We start from the raw sequence: 25,650 nt of genomic DNA, 5'->3' as shown, positions 1-25,650 counted from the left end.
TACCAGCTTCTCTGGTGCTAGGGGTGTCAAACTCGGTGGTGCATGCTAGGCAAGCACTCTGCCAACCCAAAGGGGTTGTTTTAATACCACCTTGTGCTGTAGAGAGAATTGCTTAAGAAATTCAGTTGACTCTATGAAAACCTTCACTCAAAAGCTGTGTTATTCATGAAAATGTTGGCCAAGGATTATGTGGTTTGTGTTTTAGGTACATAGTTAAACGCTGAGTCTATGTGGGTCCCCTATGCAGACCCTTCCCTCTATATCCAGGGTCCCTGCACCCTTTCCTGGGTCTGATCCAGGGCCCCAGGTCTCTTCCTTAGAGTGAAGGGGACCCCATGGTAGTTGGGTCACAGGCTTGTGTCTCACAGCTGGGTGTGCTCCTCTGCAATCTGGGTGCTGGCTAGGGACTCCAGCCGCAGAGATTTCAAGTGCCTGGTGGGTCCAGGGGCCTCCTGCGGGTCCCTTGGGATCAGTGGCGGTAGCTGTGGCACTGGTGGCAGGGATGGCGGCCGAGCCACCGTTGTGGCAGAGTGTAGAGTGGTGCCAGAGCTGATGCTGGTGCGGGAGCCTAAGTCTGGAGATGAAGCAGGAGAAACATGTGCTGTGTTAGCATGTCTGGAAGCTGCTGGCCTGATGGAGTTCTCCCCTCAGGGAACAGACTGGAGATGCACTGTAACCCATGGCCAGGCTGTCCACTGCACCTCCTCTGGTCCTGGTCCTGAGCACTTCCAAGGGTGACTAAGACACATAACTCCAAAAATGGGCGCTAGAATAGGATGGTGCACCTGGGGGATAGGGTCTTGGAGTTGGGGCTCAGGTGTCTGGACTGAGCCTCAACCACTTTGTCTTTGGAAAGGACAAACAGCACCAGCCTGTTGAACCAGGACAAGAACCAGAAGAGGCAGACGGGAGGAAGTGCTCTGTGAAGGTCCTCTGAAGGTCCAGAGACAGGAACCAGGGAAGCTCAAGGGCCCAGTTCTTTCCCTGGACAAGAAGCCCAGGGCTGTAAATGGCCTTCTTTGTCCCACTTCTGCAAACAGGGGGAGGGAAGAGTACACCCTCTGGGGGCAAGAACCTAGCAAGAAACTCCCCTGAGGGGAGTGTAGAAGTCCAGAACCACTTGTGAGTGACCAGAGAGCAAATGGCTGCCAGGATGTGGATGAGCAGGCTAGAGCTGGAGAGGTGAGTGGAGTGGGGCTAAAGGAGAGGGGTGGGGAAGCTGGAGATCTGCCAGAACCCCAGGTGGGTCAGGTACTCACAGGGGTAGCCCAGAGCAAGTAAGGATCCGGGGCGCACGCGATCGCTCAGGTTTTGAACTGAAGGACAGGAAACCTTCACAGCTGAGGAGAAAAGATCTGACTAGCTGTGGCCCATCCAGAGTTCTGGCTCCTGCAGCAGGCCAGACTTTTCCCTCTGGTGAGAGCCAAGCGAGGTAAAACTGTTGAGCTCCTCACAATTCAAGTTCTGCTTTATTCTGTGGTTCTTGGGAATACACTACCAGCTGAGAGAAAACCCCCCCTCAACCACTGTCAAAGGGCTTCAGGGATGGAGATGGATTGTCTCCCCACTGGTCTAGTCTCCTCTCCTGAGACGGCTCCATACCAGGAGGACCTCCCTTGTGTGTTTGTGAAATGCCTCACCTGCTTGCTATAGGTAAGGATTCTGGAGGCCCTGGCGTAGGTGGTATTCATCAAACAATAACCCCTGCCGTCATGCTTCAGTGATCGCTGAGGCCCAGCTGAGTCCCCCTCCCATCAGATCTGCATTGGGGTTGCTGAGCAGTCACATCCTGCCTGGGCAAAGGGCATGGGAGATGCTGTTCTGCCCCTTGGAAACAGGGTGGGGCCTGAGAGGGAGCTGCATGGTGGACTCCTAAACGGTTTTTTTCTGTGGAACTTACAGATGTGACCTTACTGGAGCAAAAGATCTTTGCAGGTGTGATTTCAGGTCTTGAAATGGATGGTCCTAGATTACACTGAGCATGAAGTCCAGTGATAAGTGTCTTCATGAGAGTCAGAAGAGAAGGAACTGGAGAATGAGGCGGCAGTAGCCACCATGGCAGCCGGAGTGATCTGGCCCCTGCCAAGGGCGCCAGCTGCTGCAGGAGCTGGCCGGGGCCTGGAGAGACTTCGGACAGCTCTGCCTATACTGTGACTTAGGATGTCAGATATGGGCAAACTGTCCTGTAGCTCTGGGGCCCTGGGGTTTCGGAGTTAGCTCTGACAGCTGCTGGGGGGTGTGGCCTCAGCCTAGTACATGTCAGGCTCGGTGCTCTGGTCCATAGGCAGCCCATGGAATTCCTATGGGTTAGATGCCCTGGGATCCTGTATCACTCCTGATGCAAGCGCTGCAGTTCCTGGGCAGGAGCAAGCTTTAGACATATCCTTCCCAGAGGAAAACATCCCCATGCGTGTACAGAGAAGCTCTGTTTTTGTATTGTTTTATTACACACCCAGTGATGAAACTAAGAATTTTGGGATCCCAGTCACCAGAATAACCACAGCAACTGATTCAAAATGCACAAAGATTGGGGGTCTCTCATTGCTCTGACCCTGGGCCTCCTGGATCTGGGTCTGGCCATGGTTATTTACCCTTACCTAGTTTCTATGCTCCAGGTAACTCACCCTCCCGAAGTTCTACCCAGCCTACCACAGGGCCTTTGAATCTGCTCTTCCTCCACACAGACCACACTCCTCCCTCTCCTTCGCTAACTCACTCCTCTATCTTCTTCAGAAGTGTTGAGGCAGCTATCTAATCGCTCCCCCATGGACCAGCTTTGCCTGGCACAGCTCTCATCCAGCACGGCATCCCTCTCTAGCAGCCTTTGCCGGTGTCCAGCTGCCCTGTGGCTGGGCCTTCAACTCAGCTATTCATTTCTTTTCCAGTACTAGTAAAAGAACCCAGGCCCTTGCATTTATGAACTCTGTCACTGAGCTATATATCTTTTGTCCCAAGAGACCCCAACTTTTGTGCATTTTGAAAAGGTCAGTTGGGGCATTTTTTTTTTATTTTGCTTTGTTTCCGTAGCTCTGACTGTTCTGGTACATCATCTGTAGACCAACGCCTTGAACTCAGAGACCCACCCACCTGCGAGGCCAGCCTGGTCTACAGAGTAAGTTCCAGGACAGCCAGGGTTACACAAATAAATCCTGTCTCAAAAAACAAAATAAAACAAATGAACAAAAACCAAAAGGTGTGTGCCACCATGGATGGCTGGTTCAGGTTAGTTGTTTATCTCTGTCTGTCGCTAGAGATTCTTCCCTTCTGTGCGTGCTTTTAGGCCATGCCCCCCACCCACCTGGTGAGATACCAAGCACACAATGGGGACTCTACTCTTGGAAGTGACTGTGAGGGCTCCTCAGCCAGGGGTAGCACCAGCCCTGAGTCCACCTGCATTCCCCCATCCTGGCCAGCAGAACCAGACTTCAGGGGAGAAATCCCAGGTAACACCAATGCTCCTTACCCGCCAGGTCCTTCTCCCCAGTCCGAGTTACAAACTGGCTGTTCATTCGGCCTTTGTACAGGACCCCATCCACTCCCAGGATGTCCACCTCAGCCTGTGGGATGGCCCAGGTCCCAAGTCAGGCACTCCATTGCCACCCCTTTCTCTTGATGCACACAGACACCCAGAGCCAGGACATGGCCTCAAGGTGCCCTCGGCTCAGGGCGTCATCCCACACTTGGGGTTGGGTATGCCAGCATCCAGCCTCTATGAAAGGAGGGCAGAGCCAGACTCACCGTGTCGTAGTCCATTATCTCAGGGTCCCCATAAGGGTAGACTGTTGACAGGTCGTTTGGCTTGTGCTTGAAGGTGGTCTCGTTTCGGGGTCCATCACCCCAGTCCTTCTGGGAGCCCAGACCCTGCTCATGGACTCCAAAGTTGTGGAAATGCAGCTGCTGCCGTTGTTCCCTGGACAGGGAAGAGGTCGGCAGCTGCATGGTGAACCCTCACAGAGGAGCCCTGCACAGGCCCCAAAGAAGTTGGGTGGTACAGCAGGCAGGCCTGGAGCTTGGTGAGTAAATACAGACATGGACAATTCTAGGAGGGAAATAGCCCAGACTCCCTTCTCTAACCAACCACACTGGAGCCTGGGCTCCAGTCATCAGACAGAGGGGTTTAGGTGGGGCCAGCACAGGTCATCAAGTCGTTCATCCTTCCCCTTGCAGTGATTAGTGCTCAGCTGTTCGTCACACAGACTGGGCCCTGGAGGGACCCCCTGGAACCCAAGAATGAGGGAAATGAGGAAGAGGTCCAGGTAGCCAGCTAGGTTGAGGGAGGAAAATGATGGCAGGTAAGGCCCCCAGTCACTCCCTAGCCATGGGAGTGGGCGCGTCACATTGTCTCAGCTATGAAGTGGGGTGAAATTGGAGTACATTTCCAAAGGAAGCCATATGACCCAACAAGACCTCAGCAAGGGCTCCCAGAGGATCCTCAATTACCCACCAGGAAACAAGTACGTTAGTTAATACTATCTTCCAAGGATTATAAGACCTAACAAGGAGCCCACCCATCTCCACCCTCCCCCCATTCATTCAGCTGGAGGTTGAACCCAGGGCCTGTGCATGCCAGACAAACTGTCGCTGAGCTATATCCCCAGCCTTGTTCTGTTTGTTTTGAGGCAAAGTTTCACTCTGTAGCCTAGGAAGACCTTAAGATCCTTTTACCTCAGACTCCTGAGTAGCTAGCATAATATGCCTCCATTACAAGACCCTCCTGAGTTCCAGCCCACAGCGATGCCAAATGCAAATGTTGGCTCCTCTCCTTCCCTGCCCTTTGTGTACTTATCAGCCACACCACAACCCCAGATGGGCATCCTTGGCTCTTGCATTGAAGGAAAGTCTGTTGGCAGGGGTCTTGGGCCTCCCTGAGAATGGGGGTGGGCATGGCCCTCACCTTATCAGCTGCCGTTGCAGATACTCAAAGCTGTTGGCACTGGCTGGCCTCACTTGTGACAGCCCATGGGTGTTGCGGATGGTGATCAGCTGTCTGTGGAGGCAGAGGGGACCAGGGCTGCGGGAGGTACAATGGCCAGCAGAGGGCTCCAGGCTCCAGGCCTGGAGAGAGGAAGCCTAGGACTTTCAGGCAGCTCACAGCCTGAAGCCCACGTCCAATGCTTACAGCTGACAGTTGAGGAAAGATACAAACACTGTTCAGAATCTAAAGTGAAAACCAAGCCAGAAGTGGTGATGCACACTTGTAATCCCAACACTTGGCAGTCTGAAGCAGGAAGATAGCAAGTTCAAAGTCAACCTGTACTATTAGTACATACTTCATTCAAGGCTAAGGCTACCTTGGACTAGTGTGCGTGTGCCTTTCTCCAGTAATAAGTAAGTAAATAAATAAATAGTAGTCAAAAACCAAAGGAGGGAAATCCTAGAGATTTGTTACAGATAGGGGTTTGCAAGGAGCTATGGGCACAAGGAAGGGCCATGGCAAAGGACTCAGGCACACATGGGGTCTGCACATCATGGACACACCAACTGTGGGAGCTCCCTTTAAGTGCCTAAGGTTTTGTATGTCTGTGAATTTTGCCTCCATAATCCAAAACAGCCTTCCAGGGAGCTGGGCCCACTCCACCGCTCCCTCTGTGCAACGGTCACACATGCAGACATGTTTGTTCCTGTGTAGATGGTACACTGCACTGAAACATGTTTAGTGAGGCATGCTGATCTGCATGCCATAAAGTAAAGGAAGGCACAAAGAAACAAGCTCCCTAACAGGGACAGACTCTGACATTCATATCCTTCCAATATTATGTCCATGTTTATGTAATTTCTTTAAAGAAGGTGGGAAAATCACATGCATATGGTCTGATTTCCTTTATCATTTTTTCAAGTCATTAATATTCTTCCACAGCCCTGCTATCCAGTATAGTAGCCGGTGGCTACAAGTGGCTAACAAAATTCAGATAAGATTTACCACCCAGATTCATGGTCACATTAATCCTTGGCACATGTGCACAGTCATGATCATGGAGATCAGCGGCCTGGGACAGACTAGCGTCTGGCAGCATACAGAGTCACTATGTGACCCAGTGTTTCTCCCAGCCATGGAGAACTGGCACTCAAACATGCACCCATGTTCACTAGTCACCTAGGCCCAACAGCTTAGAGACATCCCAAATGCCCATGGCTGACGAATGGATACCACGGAATAGTACTCAGTTGTAACAGAGGAGTGAAGCATTGGTTTCTGCTACAATGTGGCGGAATCTCATTAAGCCCAGTCAGGAAGCCAGACACCAAAGGTCACATATTGAACAGTCCTATTTACAGAAAGCATCTGGGAAAGACAAATCCAATGGCTTTCTGGGCTACATGGAGGTGACAATGAGAAGTGACTGCCAATGGAACGGGGGTGCCTTTGGGGGATTAAGCAGTGCAGTGGAATTGACGAGAGGCAATAACTGCAGAATTGCAGGCCACGGGACCACGCCATTTACAATGATAACAAAGTAAGGGCAAAGAGCTGGAACTAAAGATGTGCACCTGAAATCCCATCATTGGGACGGTGACACAAGAGGATTGCAAGTTCTGAGGCCAGCCTGGACTTCATAGCCAGACTCTGTCTCCAGAAAGATTAATGAAGTCAGAAATAACAAATTCCTGCTTTCCCTCAACAATCCCTCTATCCTTTTCTTTTTCATGTTTCTAACTCAAAGTGGTAAAGGTGAGAGAGATCTACGCCCCCTTCGAGGGAACCACTAAGGGAGGACAGTCTATGGTGGCTATAGAATGGTGTGAAAGGATGGTAGGTGGGTGTGTTCCTTTGCATAGGGAACAGAGCGGAGTCACGATGTGTATAGGTGAGGACTCTAGGGAAGCGCCCTCTGGCGGTGGTACTCACGGGCCGGTCATCATCTCTACTGGCCGGTCACAGGAGATACACTTCACACGCTCGAACAGTTTCCTAGAGGACAAGGAGGTCAGTAGTCAAGAACTAGCAGGTCCCAGGGCTTGGGGTGGGCTAAACAAACCCCTTTGTGAGTGCCTGAGGCCCCAGGATAGTGTGCTGTGGTTTCCCACCTCATGCAGGCCCAGGAATCGCACATCAACATCAGTTCCTGCACTAGTGAAGCCACCTTTAGAGGAGGGACATATAGGGCACTGATGGCAAGCCTCTCTGTCCGGGGGCGGGGTCACAGACCCTGACTCAGGCTCTAGTTAGACCTGCCAATTCGGTGGGCCTATCCTGGTTTCCCTTCCTTCTCTGAGCCTCGGTTTCCTCGTTTGATGGACGCTGTCTACTGTGTCACACCCTCCCTGACCCCTCCCCATGGCCACGGTCTAGAATTCTAGGCATCTCTCTCTTGGCCAGAATATCAGTATAAGCACCCTCACTTCTTAAAGCCTGCGGCACTGTCGGGATCAAATCGCAGGCCTTCTATCAGGAGCTTCCGAACGATCTTCCAGACCTCCTCTATGTCCTTCTTCAGGCTGTTGAGGTCACTGTGGACTAGCTGCCAGTCACAGGGAAGAAAGAAGTCCCGCCAGTTAGCTGACCCCAGCAACCTGTAGAGTCCCACAAAGAATGAGATAAAGCAGCTCGAGACCCAGGAAAGGGAGAACCATTCAGTTCACGCCTTTACAGGTGCTGTTGGCATAGGGGACTTGCAAATAAGATGCCCAGTAGCCGTTATGAGAAATGCCACCAGTTCCTGCGTGGTCAGAGGCTGGAAAAACGTTTCTCCAGTGAACCCTGTATCCTGACCTGGGTCACAAATATTTATGGAGGGTTTGCACATAAAGTGGACAATTGTTTTAGTGTACTCATAAAGTTATGTAACCATCACAATCAAATTTATTATTATTACTTTAAATTTTCTTTTGAGACAGGGTCTCTCTACAGAGCCCTGACTGTCCTGGAACTCGAACTTACAGATCCATCTGTCTCTGTCTCCCAAGTGCTGGGATTAAAGGTGTGCACCACTGTGCCTCAAACTGGCCTGTGCCACCACCACCTGGCAATTTTTTATTTCCTTTTGAGCCAGTACCTCACTATGTTGCTGAGTCTGGCCTGTAAGTCACAATCTTTCCGCCTTAACATCGGAAGAGCTGAAATGGCAGCCTTACACCTCTACACCTGACTTCATAATCTATTTTAGAACATCTACATCACTTCCCCCCCCCCCAAAAAGAATTTCCATTTATCCCTATTTCCTCCCAAATCCCCAGCTCCTGGCCACCAACAGCCTGCTCTCTGTCCTCAGGATTTGTCTATCTGGATCCCTTTCCCTATAAGACAGGTCTTGCTATATTACTTTGGCTGACCTCCAGACTCACTAGCCCAAGCTGGACTTGAACTTGTGGACCTCCTGAGTGCCCGTATTTCAGCTGTGCACCACACCACTCCCATCCCTGGGAACAGTGAGTTATGTGATAATTCCTACTTGAGTAACATTGTCAGTCCAGCTTTAGATTCATTCCGTTCCACTGAAGCAAGAGTAACACAGGCCAACTGTTCTGCGGAATGCTATGGCGTTGTGGCTTTGCAGTGATTTGCGTCCTTTCTTTGAGGAATTTGTCTCCACAAAGATGGTGCCCCATCTGCTTGGCTCACTGCTTACCCAGCAAGGAGCATAAATGATGAATGAGTCCATCTCCAGCTTACAGAAGGAAAGCTGAAGCCTGCTCGAGACACAAACCAAGAGTACCTGATTCTAAACGCACCACCTGGTTAAAAGAGCCATGGAGCACGCTGGGACTGCCCGTCTGCATTCCCCAGGCGTGGCACACCGGGGCAGTCACTGACAAATGAACAAATGACAGGTATGGTTCTTTTTGCAGGAAGCCTCCTCGCCCCAACCTGTTAGTTGGGGTGCTTGCACCACCCTGAGAGTTCCGGTAGTCAGCCTCCAACATGGCTCCAGATACAGTGGGGACTCATACCACTGGAGCTACTTCCTCTTGCTCTGAACAGGGTCAACTTGAATAATGAAGAGAATGACGTGGAAACGATGGGAGTGGCTTACATAGCAAAGTTCATTGCACATTCTTTTTGTTGCCTTGGGTCACTTGGTGTGTGTGATGGGGTAGTGGCTGCCATGTTATGAGGCCTTTAAGTGGCCCCAAGAAGGAGTCGGTGTATGAGACACTGAGGCATTTTGCCGACAGTGGCTTCACCTGGCTCATTCAGGTGGTACAGTGGGAATGGCATACCTCATACGCATATGACTTGGGAGTCACAGGTCCCGAGCTGCCTAGTAAGCGGCTTCCAAGGTCTTGCTCTTTAAAAACCACTATCATTTGCTCCTTGAGGCTGCTAAGCTCCAGGGCAAGTTGTTGCGCAGCTCACCTTGGTGTTCAGGTCCTTCCTGAGGTGTTTCAGCGACTTCTTCCAGTCCCCCTCATGGGTGGTGATCTTCAAGAGCATGCTCTGAAACAGCTCGTTCAGCTCCGTCGCCACCACCTCCAGGTCTGCCCGGTTTGCCTTGATCGCCAGGGCGTCCTTGTCAGCTTTCTAGGCAGAGGGGGCTCAGCTCAGCAAGACTACTGGGGTGGGAGACCCCTGATCCCTGGGGTCAGCTTTTCTAGTTGAAGACTATAAATGTGTAGCCTTGGCTTAAGTTCAGTGGTGGTGTCTACACTGGCTCAAACACAGCTGTGGGATCTGTGATTTTTATTTTATGTCTATATTTTAAACATAGCCTCATGTTCACCATGGGATACAGGCTGGCCTTGTATCCCATGGTCAAGGATGACCTTGAATTTCTGAGCCTTCTGCTTCCAGTGGTGGGGTTATGGGATCACGCCACTGTGCAGTGCTGGGGATTGACCCTAGGGCTTCATGGACCCTAGGAGGGCACTCAGCCAACTGAGGGGCATCCATCCGAGGCCTAATGCCTGCTTCTTTGTCTTATTTTGTTTTTTGAGACAGGATCTCACTAGTAGCCCTGGCTGTCCTGGAACTCACTATGTAGATCAGGCTGCCCTCGGACTCTGAGATCCACCTACTTCTGCCTCCCAAGCGCTGAGATTAAAGTCGTGCACCACCACTGCCCGGCTGATTTTTAAAATAACAGTGTCACTGATCTCCAGTCATGGGAAAGAGGAGTGAGTAGGTAGCTTTGGAGGTCTCCCAGGTTTCCTGAATGAGTAGAGGCAGAGGGAATGCTAGCTGCTGCCTTTGCTGGGTGATTCTGACCCTGACTGGCAAATCAGAGGCATAGGATGAACAGTGGGAGGCAGGAGGGTGTGGGAGGCAGGGGCTGAACAGGGCGTGGGGGGCACGGCATGAACAGGGTGTGGGAGGCACGGGATGAACAGGGCGTGGGGGACACGGGCTGAACAGGGTGTGGGGGGCAGGGGAAATGAACCATGGGAGGCACAGGATGAACAGTGAGAGGAAGGGGACTTCAGCTTACTTCTCTCAGCTCCTGGTCCATCGTAGTTTTATCGGCTTTAATCTGATCCAGCCTTTCGATTTCAGCCTTGATGATCTAAGGGCAAAGTATAGGCAGGTCAGCCTTTGTTGCGGCCTTGAGGGTCACATTTATTTTGAGCCTCCAACTTTGCCACACTAGGAAGGGAACTGAGGCCGTGTGGGTAAGGAGCGGACGGCTGGGTTAGAGCTCCTGCTCACAGGCAGCTGGGACAGGAGAGAAGCCACAGAGACTAGGGACAAACTGACCCTAGTCTCCCTTGTCACCAGAGGTCAATCCAAGGAGGCAAAAAGCAGTGCTGGCCTTACAGTTCCCTGGATGTTTAATCCAGTCCACCTCATCTAATCTGCAGCGGGGTCCCAGCATCCTGTGCCGTCAGCAGGCCATACACTGTGCCCAAGGATTAGAGGGGAACCTTTAACTCCCATCACCTAACTTCATGAACTCCCCTGTTGGTGCTGGCCTATCTCCACTTAATAAACACCCCCCAAGGCCAGGCGCTGGTGGTACACATCTTTAATCCGAGCCCTCAAGAGGCAGAGGCAGGAGGATCTCTGTGAGTTCAATGCCAGCCTGGTCTACAGAGTGAGTTCCAGGACAGCGAGTGCTGTTACAGAAAGAAACTCTGTCTCAAAACAAACAAACAAACAAACAAAAATAAATGAGTGAATAAATTCCCCCATGACAGGAGCAGCAGCTTGCCTGCTTGGGAAGGGCCTCCCTGGTCCCCAGAGGCTTGGGTCACTTTTACTCTCAAGCCAAAAGGACTTCTCTCCTCACATCTGGTCTCCCTCACCCATCAGAAAAACTCCCAATTTAGCCGCCCAGATGAGAACTGCACTCTACAGCCTGCCTTGCATTTATATCTACTGGGATGTAAATGGAGGTCAGCGGGTGTGGTGAACCTTCTTCCTCCTCTGCCCTGGTTTCTAAGCGGTGCTGAGGATAGAATTCGATTCTGGGCGTGCTAGGCAAGGGCTTGCCACCTCACACCCTACCTCCATCCTTAGCCCTCCAGGAGGAAGAACTGGTTCAGGGGAGAAGTTGTGAACATAACTATTGGTACAAGAAATCTTCTTATTAAAAAAAAAAAGAGAGGGGGCTGGAGAGATGGCTCAGGGGTTAAGAGCATTGCCTGTTCTTCCAAAGGTTCTGAGTTCAATTCCCAGCAACCACATGGTGGCTCACAACCATCTGTAATGGGGTCTGGTGCCCTCTTCTGGCCTGCAGGCATACACACAGACAGAATATTGTATACATAATAAATAAAAAAGAAAGAAAGAAATCCTCTTTTTCAAAAAAAAAAAAATAGAAGAAGGCCAGGTGGTGCACATCTTTAATCCCAGAACTCAGGAGGCAGAGGTAGGCAAATCTCCGTGAGTTTGAGACCAGCCTGGTCTACAAAGCGAGTTCCAGGACAGGTTCCAAAGCTACAGGCTACAGGGAAATAGTGTCTCAAAAAACAAAACAAAACAAAACAAAACAAAAAAAGAAATCCTCTTATGCATACACTGATCTCTTTGACAAATGTCACTAAGCCTTAAATCTGTCCTACAAAGGCACTCAAGGATGTACACTATCCTGGCCCTTTATGTGTGTGGGATTTTAAAAAAAGAGTTATGTGTATGAATGTTTTACTTAAATGTTTGTATGGGCACCACATACATGCCTGGTGCTCATGGAATCAAGAAGAGGGCACTGAATGCCCTGGAACTGGAGTTAACAGGTAATTTTAAGCTGCCACGTATGGGCTGGGAATGAAACCTAGGTCCTCTGCAAAAGTCGCTGGTATTCTTAACTGCTGAACCTTCTTTCCAGTCCCTGGGATTTATTTTTTCTTTTCTTTTCTTTTCTTTTCTTTTCTTTTCTTTTCTTTTCCTTCTTTCTTTCTTTCTCTATTTCTTGGGATTTATTTTTTTTCTTTCTTTCTTCCTTCCCTTTCTTTTTTTTTAAAAATATTTATTTATTTATTATGTATACAATATTCTGTCTGTGTGTATGCCTGCAGGCCAGAAGAGGGCACCAGACCCCATTACAGATGGTTGTGAGCCACCATGTGGTTGCTGGGAATTGAACTCAGGACCTTTGGAAGAGCAGGCAACGCTCTTAACCTCTGAGCCATCTCTCCAGCCCCCTTTCTTCTTTTTTTAAAATATTTATTTATTATGTATTCAATATTCTTTCTACATGTATGCCTGCAGGCCAGAAGAGGGCACCAGACCTCATTACAGATGGTTGTGAGCCACCATGTGGTTGCTTGGAATTGAATTCAGGACCTAAGGAAGAGCAGGCAATGCTCTTAACTGCTGAGCCATCTCTCCAGCCCCCTTTCTTTGTTTTTTCAAGACAGGGTTTCTCTGTATAATCTTGGATGCCCTAGAACTCACTCTGTAGACTAAGCTGGCCCTGAACTCACAGAGATCCACCTGCCTCTGCCTCCTGCTGATTGAAGTGTACTTTGTGCAGAGTAAAATGTCATCTTTTCCCTTGCATTTAGTGGACCCCACTATAAACTCTTTGGGGACGGTCTCATCATCCCAAGGAGGAATTCTCCTGTGCCTCCCTCTTGGTCCTCAGACCTCCGAACCTTGAAGTCATCCATGCGAATCTGGAGCTTCTCCACCGTCCTGTCCAGCACCATGTAGTGACTCTTCATTGTCTCAATCTGGTGGCCCCAAACTCTCTCAAGTTCTTCTTCCTAAATGGGAGAGACAGTGACGTCCAAGGCTCTGCTTCCGATGTTGCCAAAATAGGAGGGTCCTAAGGTCAGGAAGAGATATCAGGCCTGTGCACACCAGGCTGGCCTCTGCCAGCACACGAAATACTTCCTGCCAGGGGAACAACAGAGCCACCTGCCCATGGACTCTGCATGGGTGCTGTTGATGCCACCCCACCCACTTCTGTGGGTCCCTTTCCAGCATCAACAGAGTTTGACTGGAAGGATGACCGTTAAGAGCTGGTCCCTAACTCAAGGCCAGCCACCATCTTCTGCGCATGGCACTAACCTGTAGCCTGGATTTCTGGAGGTTACAAATCTTTTCCTCCAGCACATTCACTGTGTTACCAAGCTTGCCAGGGGCTCCAGTGTTAGCTGAAAGTAAAAAGAGGGAGCGACCGCTAAGAGGAGTGGCAGAGGAACATGACGTGAGCGCTCCCACGCCTATGCTGTGCTCCAAAGAAATACAGTGAGGAGGCTGGAGAGATGGCTCAGAGGTTAAGAGCATTGCCTGCTCTTCCAAAGGTCCTGACTTCAATTCCCAGCAACCACCTGATGGCTCACAACCATCTGTAACGAGGTCTGTTGCCTTCTTCTGGCCTGCAAGCATACATGTACACAGAATATTATATACATAATATATAAATAAATACGAATAATAAGAAGAAAGAAGCAGCTAAACATGGTGCTGTATACCTGGAATTCCAGCATTCAGTGAATGGAGGCGGGGGGGGGGTGTTTACTATAAAAAGAGTAATTATTTAAAGGCTAGTGCTTAAGCCAAAGGAACAGGTGGTTAAAGTTTGAATGAAGATTCTTGTTGAGGAAGCCTAAGGAGCCAGACTACAGGGAGGCCCTGAGCCGCTGCTGCCCTCCCGGGGGTTGACCAGGCCTACCCAGGTAATCTAAGCGTTGGTGCAGGCTGGTCGACAGTTGGGCAAACTCTTCTTTGAGGGAATCGTGCCTGATAGGCATCTGGGCTATGTGGCTCATGGAATACTTGACGGCCTTCTTCTTGTCCTCAGGGCTCTCAGCCTGCATGGCTGTTATCATGGCCTGGGACAGGACTGATCTGGTTGCCATGGGGTGAAGAACAGATATGAACTCTTCAGGAAAGTCTTCCAGATCGTCATCACTGAAGGGTGTGATGTCGGTGGCCTCACGGCTAGATCCTGCACCCAGGAAATCTGCGAAGGCCCCGAATGGCCCAGCCTCCGCCAGAGTTGAGGCTAAAGAAGCTATTTGGGCTACAGGAGAATCTTTGACTGCCTTGACAGCAGCTTTGGCTACCCGGGCAGCTGTGTTTGCTGCGGATGCATAGGCTGCAGCACTTGCTGCAGCGATCGCAAGAGCGGTCTTCAGCTTCTTTAGGGCCGACTGAGGGCTCTTAGGGTGTGTTCTTGGGGCCGTGTCTTTCTGGGATCTATCTCTGTCGTCCATGGCTTCGGGAACTGTGTCTTGGGAAGCCTCATCTTTTGGGGCTCTCTCGTGGGGGGCCCCATCTTTGTGGGTTCTGCGCTTGGGAGCTCCACCCTTGGTGACTCTGTGATGGAGCACTCTAACCTTGCGAATCCCATCCCGGGGAGCCCCTTCCTTGGGAATACCATCTTGGGGAGCCCCTTCCTTGGGAATCCCATCTTGGGGAGCCCCTTCCTTGGGAATACCATCTTGGGGAGCCCCTTCCTTGGGAATACCATCTTGGGGAGCCCCTTCCTCGGGAACAGCATCCTGGGGAGCCCCATCTTTAGGGATCGCTTCCTGAAACGGTTCGACATCGTCGTATTCAGATTCATCCCCTCTTTCTTCAACATCTGGAAGCTGGCGAGTTCCTGCTTTAGGAACCTGGCGTCGTGGCCACAGCTGAGGCCATTGTGGTTCAGCTTCCATGCCTGGGAAAGGAGCCCTGTACAACAGGCCCCGAGGGCCAAATGGACCTAGTCTAGGATGGAGGGTACCCATATCCAACATAGGCCAAACATTAGCCCCAGGCCAGCCTCTGGGTGAAAAGGGCCATGCGTCTGGGGGAGCCAGTCCAGGTCGAGACCAAGGGGCTGGGGTGAAACCAGGACCAGTCCTCCCACTAGGCCCTGGTACATTTTCAGGTGCAATTACAGACCCAGACGGAGACACGGAGACCTGCGCATGCTCTCCCCCCTGGGGGGCGCTAAACTCAGCAGCCTGGGTGAAGTCATCCTCCTCAAGGACTCCCGAGGCTTCAAAACGCAGGACGGTCTGCAAAGGGGTGGCGCTGTGAGTGGGGTGTGAGACACGAGTCTGGCCACCGTCCTCAGCCGGCCCCAAGGTAGGTTCTGGAAGAGAGGTCATGCTCTGCCATGTGTTGGACAATTCCAGTTCCAGCTTAGGTTCCTGTAGGGCAAGGGGCTGAGTTGACTGTCTGGTTTCATTAACCCCTTGTCCCATTCCTCCTCCTTCTCCTCCTCCTCCTCCTCCTCCTCCTCCTCCTCCTCTTCCTCCTCCTCCTCCTTCTCCTCTTCCTCCTTCTCCTCCTCCTCCACTCACCTGAGTGAACATGGCCTCATGGAGGCCAGTCCAGAGCACCATGTCCTCAGGTTGGGGGACAGCGCGAACCTTGTTCTGGAGGGTAACCTGTGTGGTGGGGTAGAGAGTGAGTGTGAGCTAGGGTTGGGCTGCTGGGGGGATGTTGCTAACATGAGCTCTTGCTCTGAAACCCTCTCCAGGCTGTGCCATTCCCTACAACTATTCCAGCCCCAGAGCCGAGGGTAATAAACAGAATCCCAGGATCTCACCACTTCCCGCTGCAGGGCACCCAACTTCCGGTTTTGTGTTTTCAAGTCTTCACAGACAAACTCCATTCTTTCTGGGTTCACCTGCCAGGAACCATAATCTGAGGCTGGGGTACAGGTTCTGATCTCAGCCTGGTTGCTTCCCACCATATTAGGCGAGTGAGTTTGGAATGTCTGGACTTTCCAAGCAAAGAAAAGGGTTCCATTAAAAAAAAAAAAAAAAAAAAAAAAAGGTTTGGGAAATGCTGGGCTAAACACCTGCAACAACTTCTGAGCTTTTCAGAATATTGAAAGAGTAGAACATTAAGAATCTTAGCTGGGTAGTGCTGGCACAAACCTTTAATCCCAGCGCTCAGGAGACAGAGGCAGGCAATCTCTATGAGTTCGAAGCCAGCCTGGTCTACTGAGTGAGTTCCAGGACAGTCAGGGCTACACAGAAAAGCCCTGTCTCAAACAAACAAACAAACAAACAAACAAAACAAAAGAATCTTGAAGAGGAGAGCTGGCACTGTGACTCAGGTGGCGAAGTACCTGCCAAACATTTATGAGACCCAAGGGCTATCCCCAGTGCGGCATAAAACCAAGAGTGACTATGCATGCCTGCAATCTTAGTACCGTGCTGTGGAGCAGGAGGCCCTAAGTGACCTGTTCCAGAGCAGGTGAAGGTGGAGCGGAGCAATGAGCCTGCAAGAAGGAATTGTCGCTCAGACAGACTTGCCCCAAGGTGTCCTTTCTAGTTGTCTGGCCTGGTTTTGTGTGTCAACTCAACATGAGCTAGAGTCATCAGAGGAAGGAGGAAATGCCTCCTTGAGATCCAGCTGTAAGACATTTTCTCATTTAGTGATCAATGGGGAAGGCCCAGGCCATAGTGGGTGGCGCCATCCCTGGGCTTCTGCTTCTAGGTTCTATAAGAAAGCAAACTGAACAAGTCATGGGGAACAAGCCAGTAACAGCTCCCTTCCATGGCCTCTGCATCAGCTCCTGCCTCCAGGATCCTGCCCTGCTTGAGTTCCTGTCCTGCCTTCCTTTGGTGATGAACAGCAATGCTGAAGTGTAAGCCTAATAAACCCTTTCCTCCCCAACTTGTTTTTTGGTCATGGTGTTTCATCACAGCAATAGAAACCCAAACAAAGACACTAGTGTTTCATGGTCCTGCTTTCCTGACCCAGCTCCAGATCAGCCTGAGACTCAAATGCTACATTAAAACCACACTGTTTGGGGTCAGTGGCTCCTCTGCAGCCACTCTGCTGGCCTGAAAGTGAAGACCTCATTCCTGAATCCAGTTTGGTTTCTTCAGCTGCGGTCTGGATGCTGCTGCCTCTTGCCCCAGGGATTCTGTGCCACTTTGTGGTTGGCTAGGCTGCGTTTAGGCTGGTGGCATGGAGTTACATAAGAACTGTGTGCCTGTCTTGGCTCTTCCTGCTTTTTAGTGTGGAGTGTGCTTGCAATGAGAGGAAAGTTGGTGACACTGAGTTCTGGAGTTGCTAACCCTTGGACAACCTGAAACCTCCCAGCACTTACATGGTGGCTGACAACCATCTGCCTTTCCAGGTCAAGGGGATCTGACACCCTCTTCTGGCCTCTGCAGACACCAGATACACACGCAGTGCACAAGCCATGCAGGCAAGCAAAACACCCGTACACATAAAATTCAAAAACAAACTATATTTAAGCACTTTAGAAAGTAAAACAGGGCTGGAGAGGTGGCTCAGGGGTTAAAAGCATTGGCTACTCTTCCAGAGGTCAATTTTCAACAACATGGTGGCTCACTACCATCTGAAGTGAAAGCTGGTGCCCTCTTCTGGCCTGAAGCATATATGCAGGCAGAAGACTGTATACATATTAAATAAATCTTTTTCTTTTTTCTTTTTTCTTTTTTTAAAAGTAAAACAATAAATTCTATTGTTTATCCTAAGTCAAGATGAACTGGTACCACAGAAGGTTCAGGACAGGGGACAGGACAAATGGTTGGGGAGAGTTAGACCCTTCTCGTCCCTTTATGGTCATGTTCCCTAAGGACAGGCCTAGAATTTTCCTTACTGCCCTAGCCCCTGGAGGTTTAACCAGCATGCCAAGTGAGGATAAGGGTAGAGGGATGGCTACCTTTTCAAATATATACTTTATCAGGTCCACATCCTTCTGGAGGGTTTCAACAGTGTTCTTGAGTACATGGAGGTCAGTGAGTAGATCCTGCAGGGTCTTCATGATCTGAACAGGGAAAAGGGGGAAACCCTGTAATCGGTGTGAGGGATAAATCACATCAGAAGTTCTCGGTGACAGCCATCTAAGGGATCTTCTTGGTTCTCGAAAGAATTACAATGAATGTACCCACAGACCAGCAAAGGACACGGAGACCTCAGTGCTTTGAGTCCGTGCATGTGTGTGTGTGTGTGTGCGTGCGTGATACATATGCCATGATGGTCTTGAGAGAAACAGCACAAGCAACGAGCCCTTGGAGGATCAGAAGCAGGGAAGATGGAACTAGATTTGCATATTTATTTATCTTTATTTAAAATTGTATATTGACTGACTGGCTTTTGGAGGCACAGTCTCACTGCATAGCCCAGGCTAGCCTGGGACTTACTATACAGCCCATACTGACCTAGAAATCTCCTGCCTCTGCCTCTGCCTCCCAAGTCCTGTGAATTCACATTTTCAAAGATCTGACTGACACTGGTTGGTGACAGAGGAAGGCGGTGCTAGCAAGGTAATCTCTGGAACAGAACTCATGTTTGATGTATGATCCCAGCACTGCTGGGATCATAGCTCAGCTCACAATAATTGGGACTGTGTCTGTGACTTTATAGGTTTTAATTTGTCCACTCTACGATGGGTGTGAAGGAAAAAGTGATAATGTGTATAGATGTCCCAATGTAGAACTAACGCTTAGCAAATAACAGAATGGCACAAGCCAGTACATACAGCTGTACTCAGGGCAAATGTATGGAAAGGTGGAGAGTGAGCCAGGTGATGGCGGCACACGCTCTTAATCCCAGCATTCAGGAGGGAGAGGCAGACAGATCTTTGCGAGTTCAAGATCAGCCTGGTCTACAGAGTTCTAGGATAGCCAGGGGTACACAGAGAAACCCTGTCTTGGAAAAAAGAAAGGAAGGAAGGAAGGAAGAAAAGAAGGAAGGAAAAGAAGACCCAGATACCTGCTGTCTAAGGACACTTATTGTGTGTGTGTTTATGTATGTAGGTGCATCTCTGTGTAGGCCAGAGATCAACCTGGGCGTGGTTCTTCAGTTACCAGCCATCTTATTTTTTGAAGCGGGTTCCTTGATCACTCTAGGTTGCCTGGCCAGCAGGTCCTCCTGACTGCATCTCCAGCCCTGGAATTACAGGCAGACACCAGGCCTAGCTTTTTTACATGGATGCCAGGGGTAGGACTTATATCCTTGTGCTTGTGCGGCAAATACATTACCAACAGGGGCATCTCACCAGCCCAAGAGACTGTGTTTCTTTTTCTTCCTTTCCTTCTTTCTTTCTGTCCTTCAGCCCAAAAATACTGCCTCCCCTCTCCCTTTCTTTGAGATGCGGTCTTGTTATGTAGCCCAGGCTTGACCTGAAGCTTGAACGCCTTTGCCTCATTCTCAGGAAGGCTAAGTTTCCAGGCATGAGACATATTTCAAACTCAAAGTCATAAATAAATTGGAAATAAAAGAACAGGAAAAGATACTCTCTGAAAACAGTGACCTAGTGTGCCGACAGCAAACACGTTAACACTTGCTGGATGCAGGCACAGAGCTCACAGAGGCATTTGTTGTACCTGACTGACAGTGATGGTGTCACTAAGCAAACATGTCAAGGCAGTGAGCGGCTTAGGCTTAGTCTTCCATCTTGAGACACTGAAATGGCAGTAGTGTTCAGGCTCATGACCTCAATCCTCAAAATTGGGAGGTAGAGGCAGAAGGGCCATCCTCAGCTACATAAGAAGTTTGAGACCAGCCTGAGCTACACAAGACTCTCTCAAAATTAGCTAGTTGCTGGTCATGGTGGTGTATGCATACATAGAAAGACCCTGTCTCAGAAAACAAACAGCCGGGTGGTGGTAGTGCACACCTTAATCTCAACACTCATGAGGCAGAGGCAGGTGGATCTTTGTGAGTTTGAGGCCAGCCTGGTCTACAGAGCGAGTTCAGGACAGCCAGGGCTACGCAGAAAGACTGACTCCAAAAACCAAAGAGTTACTGCTAACTCTGTTCAAAGTGCCAATGCTGTGATCGGATGGATTTTGAAGTCCTCATCTACCGTGGTGGGGAAGCGTTCTCCAGAGGGCCCCGTGTGTGATATGTAAAGCCCACTGTCCATTGATCCCTCTGTCCTGCTTCCAGCCACTCAGGGGCCAAACACATCAGGCAGGAATAATGTCCCCCGTCCCCCGACAAACACAGCTAAGTGCCAGGTAACCTCAAATCCCAGCACCAGGAGGTAGGAGGATCAGGAGGTCAAGCCCATCCTCAACTCATAGCAAGTTTGAGGCCAGCCTTGGCTACATGAGACCCTATCTCAAAAACAAACAACAATAAGCACCTTTCCCCCCCCACAAAAAAAACCCCAAAAAATTGTCTAGAAAAGTTGGAAGAATCTTTGAGCTGCCCCCAAGTGAGGGCCACAGGTGAAAGTTGGGTTCTTTTCCCGTCTGTGGGTCTTGTTCAGTAGCCCAGCCTGCTGCCTCGCATGCAAGGACTGATCCCTGGATCTAGGAGAGCAGGTGCCTCAGGGGAGAGGGTCGCAGCCTTCCTCTGCCCGAGGACTGAGAGGGGCTGACCATCCTGGAGCAGACACTGGAAGTGTGGCTGTCCGGTCTGTGACTGCTCCCTGTCCCTTTAAGAGGTACACCAAGGGGCTCCAAAGCACACACAGGCTGACACAGCCATATCCAGAGCCACGGGGAACAGGAATAACATCCCTTCCTAAGGAAACTGGAGAATGGGAAAGTGCTTCACTATGCTGTGGGAAGGGTGACAACAGAGTCCAAAGTGTCTCTGTTCCCACAACAGCTCCGACCCCTTCTCTAAGCCAACCCCTGTAAGCAGCGCTGTACAACCCCAATCCAAGTTAATCGAAGTCATTTTAATTTGCATGATATACGACAGGTGTGCTTTGGTCGGAGGAGGAGAAGGATAGGGAGTTTGTAAATTTTTTTTTTTTTTTTTTTTTTTTTTTTTTTTTTTTTTTTTTGAGGCAGGGTTTCTCTACATAACCCTGGATGTCCCGGAATTCATTCTGTAGATCAGGTTAGCTTCAAACACATAGAGATCTGCCTGCCTCTGCCTCTGGAACAATCTTAATATCGAAGAGCTAATGCCATTCTTCATTTTCTCCTATAAGGTCAGGTGCCAGACTGTTTAAGAAACCAAGGTTTCAGCCAGACAGGGACCAACAAACGCAGCTTTCCCCGGAGGTGAGAACCGGAGGGTACGTGCCGTGGCTGGCTGAGCTGAAGACAGACTGATTTACAGTCTGGAAAGGAAGGCCGAGGCTACCATGGAAGATCAGTTTTCTTCTTTCGTTTTCTTTTCTTTCCCTCCCTCCCCCTCGCCCTTCATCTCTCCTTTCCTTCCTCCCTCTCTTCCTGAGACTGGGGTCTGGTTATCTAGCTTCAGCTGGCCTGGAACCTGATCTGTAGATCAAACTGACCTTGTAGTTGAGGTAATCCTTGTGCCTCTCTAGTTCTCCGGTTACAGGCCTGTTGCACCCAGCCTGAAGCCCAGGTTTTCTTTTCTCTTTTTCTTTCTTTCTCTCTCTCTCTCTCTCCATTTCTCTCTCTCTTTCTTTCTTTCTTTCTTCCTTCCTTCCTTTCTTTCTTTCTTTCTTCCTTCCTACCTTCCTTCCTTCTTTATTGTTTGTTTTGTGAGACAGGGTTTATTTGTGTATCTCTACTATGCTGGATCTCACTCTGTGGACCAGACTGGTCTTGAACTCAGAGAGACCCACCTACTTCTGCCTCCTGAGTGCTGGGATTAAAGGCATGCGCCACCACTGTCCAGAAAGCCAGGTTTTCTAATTCAGCAGTCCCCACTTGGGCCGGTGGGCACCTGCTGTGTCTGGAGGTGTCTTCAGCTGGTATGAGCAGGTAGGACTTCTGGTTTCTGGTGTCTATGGGTGTCACTCAGCATCCTCCAAAGCACAGGACAGCGCTAAGCCAGGAAGAATGATCCTGCCCATATTGTCTACAGTACTGGGTTAGAGAAGCCCTACAATCTAACTCTGCTTAATTATGACTTGTGGGACAAATGTGCTGACCTTGGACCCTCCCGGCCCCTTGGCCACCGTGGACAGAAGCCCTCTGGTGTTGGTCCGTGTTAGATTCCCAGGCACCATTTGCCTTGTCTGGAGTGAGTACTGAGAGCCGCCGTCTTTCCTTGTACCCTTCAGAGGCTAACTACCAAGAGGGACAGTAACCCAACCGGCCCCAAGAAGGGGGGCAGAAGGGTCAGTGGAGGTGACTCTCAGCATCTCTGTGATGTCCAGCCTGCCATCCTCACAGCCTGGTGTGTGCGCACACTTAGCCAAGCAGCTCTCCTTGTTCTTGCACCAGCTACCATGGCAACCTCTTTCAATGGGTCACTGTGGTAACCCTGGACAACTTCAATCAGGCTGGGTCCAAGGCAGCCTGCTCTAATGACTGGGACATTCCTGATTGGTACAAACAGTCCTCCGAGGGTTTCGGAGGCAAGTCGGAACCTGTCCACGAGACCTCTCCAGAGCTGGAGAGGTGACCTTGCTCAGCTACTCAGGCACTTGAGGATTCTAGAAGCCTTTATTCACTGAGCCAAAAGATCACGGAGGCAGCGCTTCTGACATCTGTATCCACACACAGACAGGCCATCAGGGACAGCCTGATCTCTACCAGTGATGTCTTGGGGCCTAACAAGGCTGCTGCTGACCGGATAAGGCTCCTGCTTCCTCCAGCGCTCCACACACTCATGCCCCCACCCCCACCCCGTGTTCCTGCAGGGCCCCAGGGCTTCCTGACTCACTGGGATCGTATCCACCAGTTTTCCCAGGCAGGCTAAATCTCTGAATGATAGCAGCGGTGATGAGCACAGGCTGGACACCTGTATGCCCAGTGATACACAGACCGTATCATTGTATGATTTTGAGTGAGTGAGAAACCTTTTCGGTTTGAAATGGGCACTCGTATAGCCCAGACTGATGCTGGACTCTTACTAAGGATGACCTTGAACCCCAGATCCTTTTCCCACATCACTCAAGGATGCTGCCTCCACACCTAGTTTATGTGCTGGGATAGAACCCAGGCCTCATGCATGCTAGGCAGGGACTCTATCAACTGAGCTGTATATTCAGGCCTGGTTCATGTGAATTCCAACTACAGTCCTGGGATGAGGAAGCATGCTTCCCCGGTGATCAAGCCCCTCCCTTTCCCACAGAAAGGGCTGGGGTTATTCCCCAGACCTGTGCCCTCCCGCCTGCTCACCCTGCCAGCTTTCGCTGGCTTCTCTATCTTGACCTGTACTGACCTCATTTCTCTGTAATGACCTCATATGCTAGGTTAACCTGTGCCTCCTCTTCTCCATCTGAAAATTAGAACTAATGAGCTCATGCCTCATTTTTAGCCGCAGAGCTGAGAGGTGCAGCAGAGGCAGAGTGGGGTTCGCAGGGTACACAGTGAGTACTCAGTTTTCCTGGACAGGGAGCAAAGGGGAAGGGAAGATAAAGCAATGGGACAGTGTGAGGCCCCAGAAAGGCAGGAGACAGGGCACTGAGATGGTAGGTAGAGCATGGTGTTGCCTTAATCCTCTCTCCAGACACCAGCGTTGAAGAGTTCACTCCCACAGCCCCTGTGGCCGACGCCCAGTCTAGGCTCTCGTCTGAGCCTTGCTAGGAAACTGGAGTAGACGCTAGTGACTTTGCCCACACTGGGGGTGAGAAGAGCCCTTCCTGCGTCTGAACCCCCCCATTGGTGACGGTTATTCTGCACGTCTCTCTGGCATTGGGCTTTTCTAGCCATCAGGGCCTCACAGACCAGTGGAGCACAGAAGAAAAGTGTTCCCAGTGCCTGGTATGACTTCACTCCCAAAACCTGGAACCTTACACCTGGCCCTCACCTTGCCCAGCTGGCACACACTTTTAATCCCAGCACTCCAGAGGCAGAACCAGGCGAATCTCTGTAAGTTCGAGGCCAGTCTGGTCTTCAGAGAGAGTTCCAGGACAGTCAGGGCTACGCAGAGAAATCCTGTCTCGAAAAGCCAAAAAAGCTAAAAACAAAAGCTAAAACAAAAAACTGTGTGTGTTTTCTATGATGGTGTGTGAGTGTGTACACATGTACTGTGCATATGGGGGTCAAAGGGCATCCTCAGATGTTACCTCTTCCACCACCTGTTTGAGGCAGAGTCTCATTACTGGTCTGTATGACGGGATAGCTGGCCCTTGATTTCTGAGAGTTTTCCTGTCTTTGCCTCCCATCTCATTGTAGTTGAATTGGAATTGGGCCTAGAAAGACGTCTCAGCCATTAAGAACTGTACTGTTCTTACAGAGGTCCTAAGTTCTGTTCCCAGCACTAGGGGAATCTGACACCTCTCCTCCAAGGCTACCTTCACACATGTGTTCACAAACAAACACACTGTCAGTCACACATACAGTCAAGGGGGGGAAGAGAGAGGGGAGGGAGGGGGGGGAGAGAGAGAGAGAGAGAGAGAGAGAGAGAGAGAGAGGAGAGAGATGGAATTTAAAGCGAGAGCTGGCATTATAACGACAGGCTACTGGGCCGTCTTCTCCATGGCTCAGGGGTCTGCACCCATCTCATGCTTACACAGCAAGCGTTTTACTCATAGAGCATCTTTGCAGCCCAAATTAACCAATTTAAATAAACAACTTGGCGGCTCTGACTCCACAGGTAAAGTTCAATATCCATCACTCTGATGGCGATTCAAACACCTCCACAGCTCCAGTATCCAGCCCCATATCCACCAAGTTACCATGCCCTGTGGCTCCTGGAAATTGCCGGTCAGCCTTCTGGGCATGTGCAACAGTAGAATCCATCCTATATTGTGTTGTCTGTTGTGTATGGCTTCTCTCCTCAGCTCACAACTAAGGATTTTGGCTTCTGCCTGACTCCAAGCTTTCACCTTGCTCCGAGCTCTCTCTACCAGTGGAGACGTCCCATCACAGGGGGGGGGGGGGCACAAGATGTCTAGGAGCAGAGGTGTGGTCTAGAGCGCTTCTCCAGGAGGGAGTTACCTTCTCTACGGCTTCCTCATTGCCCTCCACCCTCTTCATGAGCTTGATGGTGTTCCACATCTCCTCGGCGGGCCGGTTGGACCCGTGGCTGTCCTCCAGCAGCTGTGTGGTAGAGGGCATGCCCTTCATCGAAAATATCTGACACTCTAGCTTGTTGATGCGGTCTACCACGTGGTCGAAGACGTTGCTGAGCCTCTTCATGGGGTTGATGATGGGCTGGGCCTCTCCCTCCGTGGGCATAATAACCACCTGGGAGGTCTGGAGGAAATCCTCTTCTCCTGACAGGACCTTCTTGAGCCCAGCGATTTGGATGTGATCCAGGATGCCCTGAATCAGGAGATGAAGGGCCTTGAAGTTCACCACGCCACACTGTGGTATGGCTATGTTGGCCAGCTCAGCGAACGTGACCGCGAAGCTCATCCTGCCAGGGAATGAGTTGACGTGGCAAGGCTTCTGGGCGTCCTTGGGGACAAGTGGTGTCCTTCAATTATCTGAACTGCTACAGGGACAGGTCCCGAGAGGCTCAGTGTGGCAAGTCACAGCAGTCAGCAGGGAATGGCCTATGTCCTTGTTGGGGCT

The 25,650-nt window shown here is 50.5% G+C and overlaps 1 protein-coding gene and 1 long non-coding RNA gene across 2 annotated transcripts; one reads left to right on the top strand and one right to left on the bottom strand.

The window, feature by feature from the left end:
- Positions 1-142: 142 nt before the first annotated feature.
- Positions 143-25,648, bottom strand: C9H16orf96 (chromosome 9 C16orf96 homolog). Its single transcript, XM_087910806.1, has 16 exons — positions 25,072-25,648; positions 17,967-18,071; positions 15,867-15,947; positions 15,619-15,705; positions 13,995-15,465; positions 13,388-13,473; positions 12,970-13,080; positions 10,365-10,439; positions 9,296-9,460; positions 7,342-7,460; positions 6,848-6,910; positions 4,895-4,987; positions 3,739-3,910; positions 3,464-3,557; positions 1,260-1,340; positions 143-574 (listed from the first exon to the last, which is right to left on the bottom strand). Exons 1-16 carry the CDS (start codon positions 25,489-25,491, stop codon positions 363-365), a joined length of 3,435 nt encoding a protein of 1,144 aa, XP_087766932.1. The 5' UTR covers positions 25,492-25,648; the 3' UTR covers positions 143-362.
- On the top strand, positions 15,264-16,945 carry LOC148121050 (uncharacterized). Its single transcript, XR_015738929.1, has 2 exons — positions 15,264-15,400; positions 16,766-16,945. It is a non-coding gene; the product is annotated as an uncharacterized LOC148121050 (long non-coding RNA).
- Positions 25,649-25,650: the final 2 nt, after the last annotated feature.

Source organism: Myodes glareolus, chromosome 9 (assembly GCF_982192425.1).
Source record: "Myodes glareolus chromosome 9, mMyoGla1.1, whole genome shotgun sequence".
NCBI classification, from domain to species: Eukaryota; Metazoa; Chordata; class Mammalia; order Rodentia; family Cricetidae; genus Myodes; species Myodes glareolus.
This window is presented reverse-complemented; position numbering and strand designations above follow the sequence as displayed.

What these genes read in the sequence shown, in the direction of transcription:
- C9H16orf96 (XM_087910806.1), bottom strand. Translation starts at nt 25,491, where the DNA reads ATGAGCTTCGCGGTCACGTTCGCTGAGCTGGCCAACATAGCCATACCA. An exon ending in GTAGAGATGATGACCGGCCC is followed by an intron (nt 4,988 to 6,847) that starts GTGAGTACCACC and finishes CTGCCTCCACAG; the next exon opens with ACAGCTGATCACCATCCGCA. An exon ending in AGATAATGGACTACGACACG is followed by an intron (nt 3,558 to 3,738) that starts GTGAGTCTGGCT and finishes GCCATCCCACAG; the next exon opens with GCTGAGGTGGACATCCTGGG.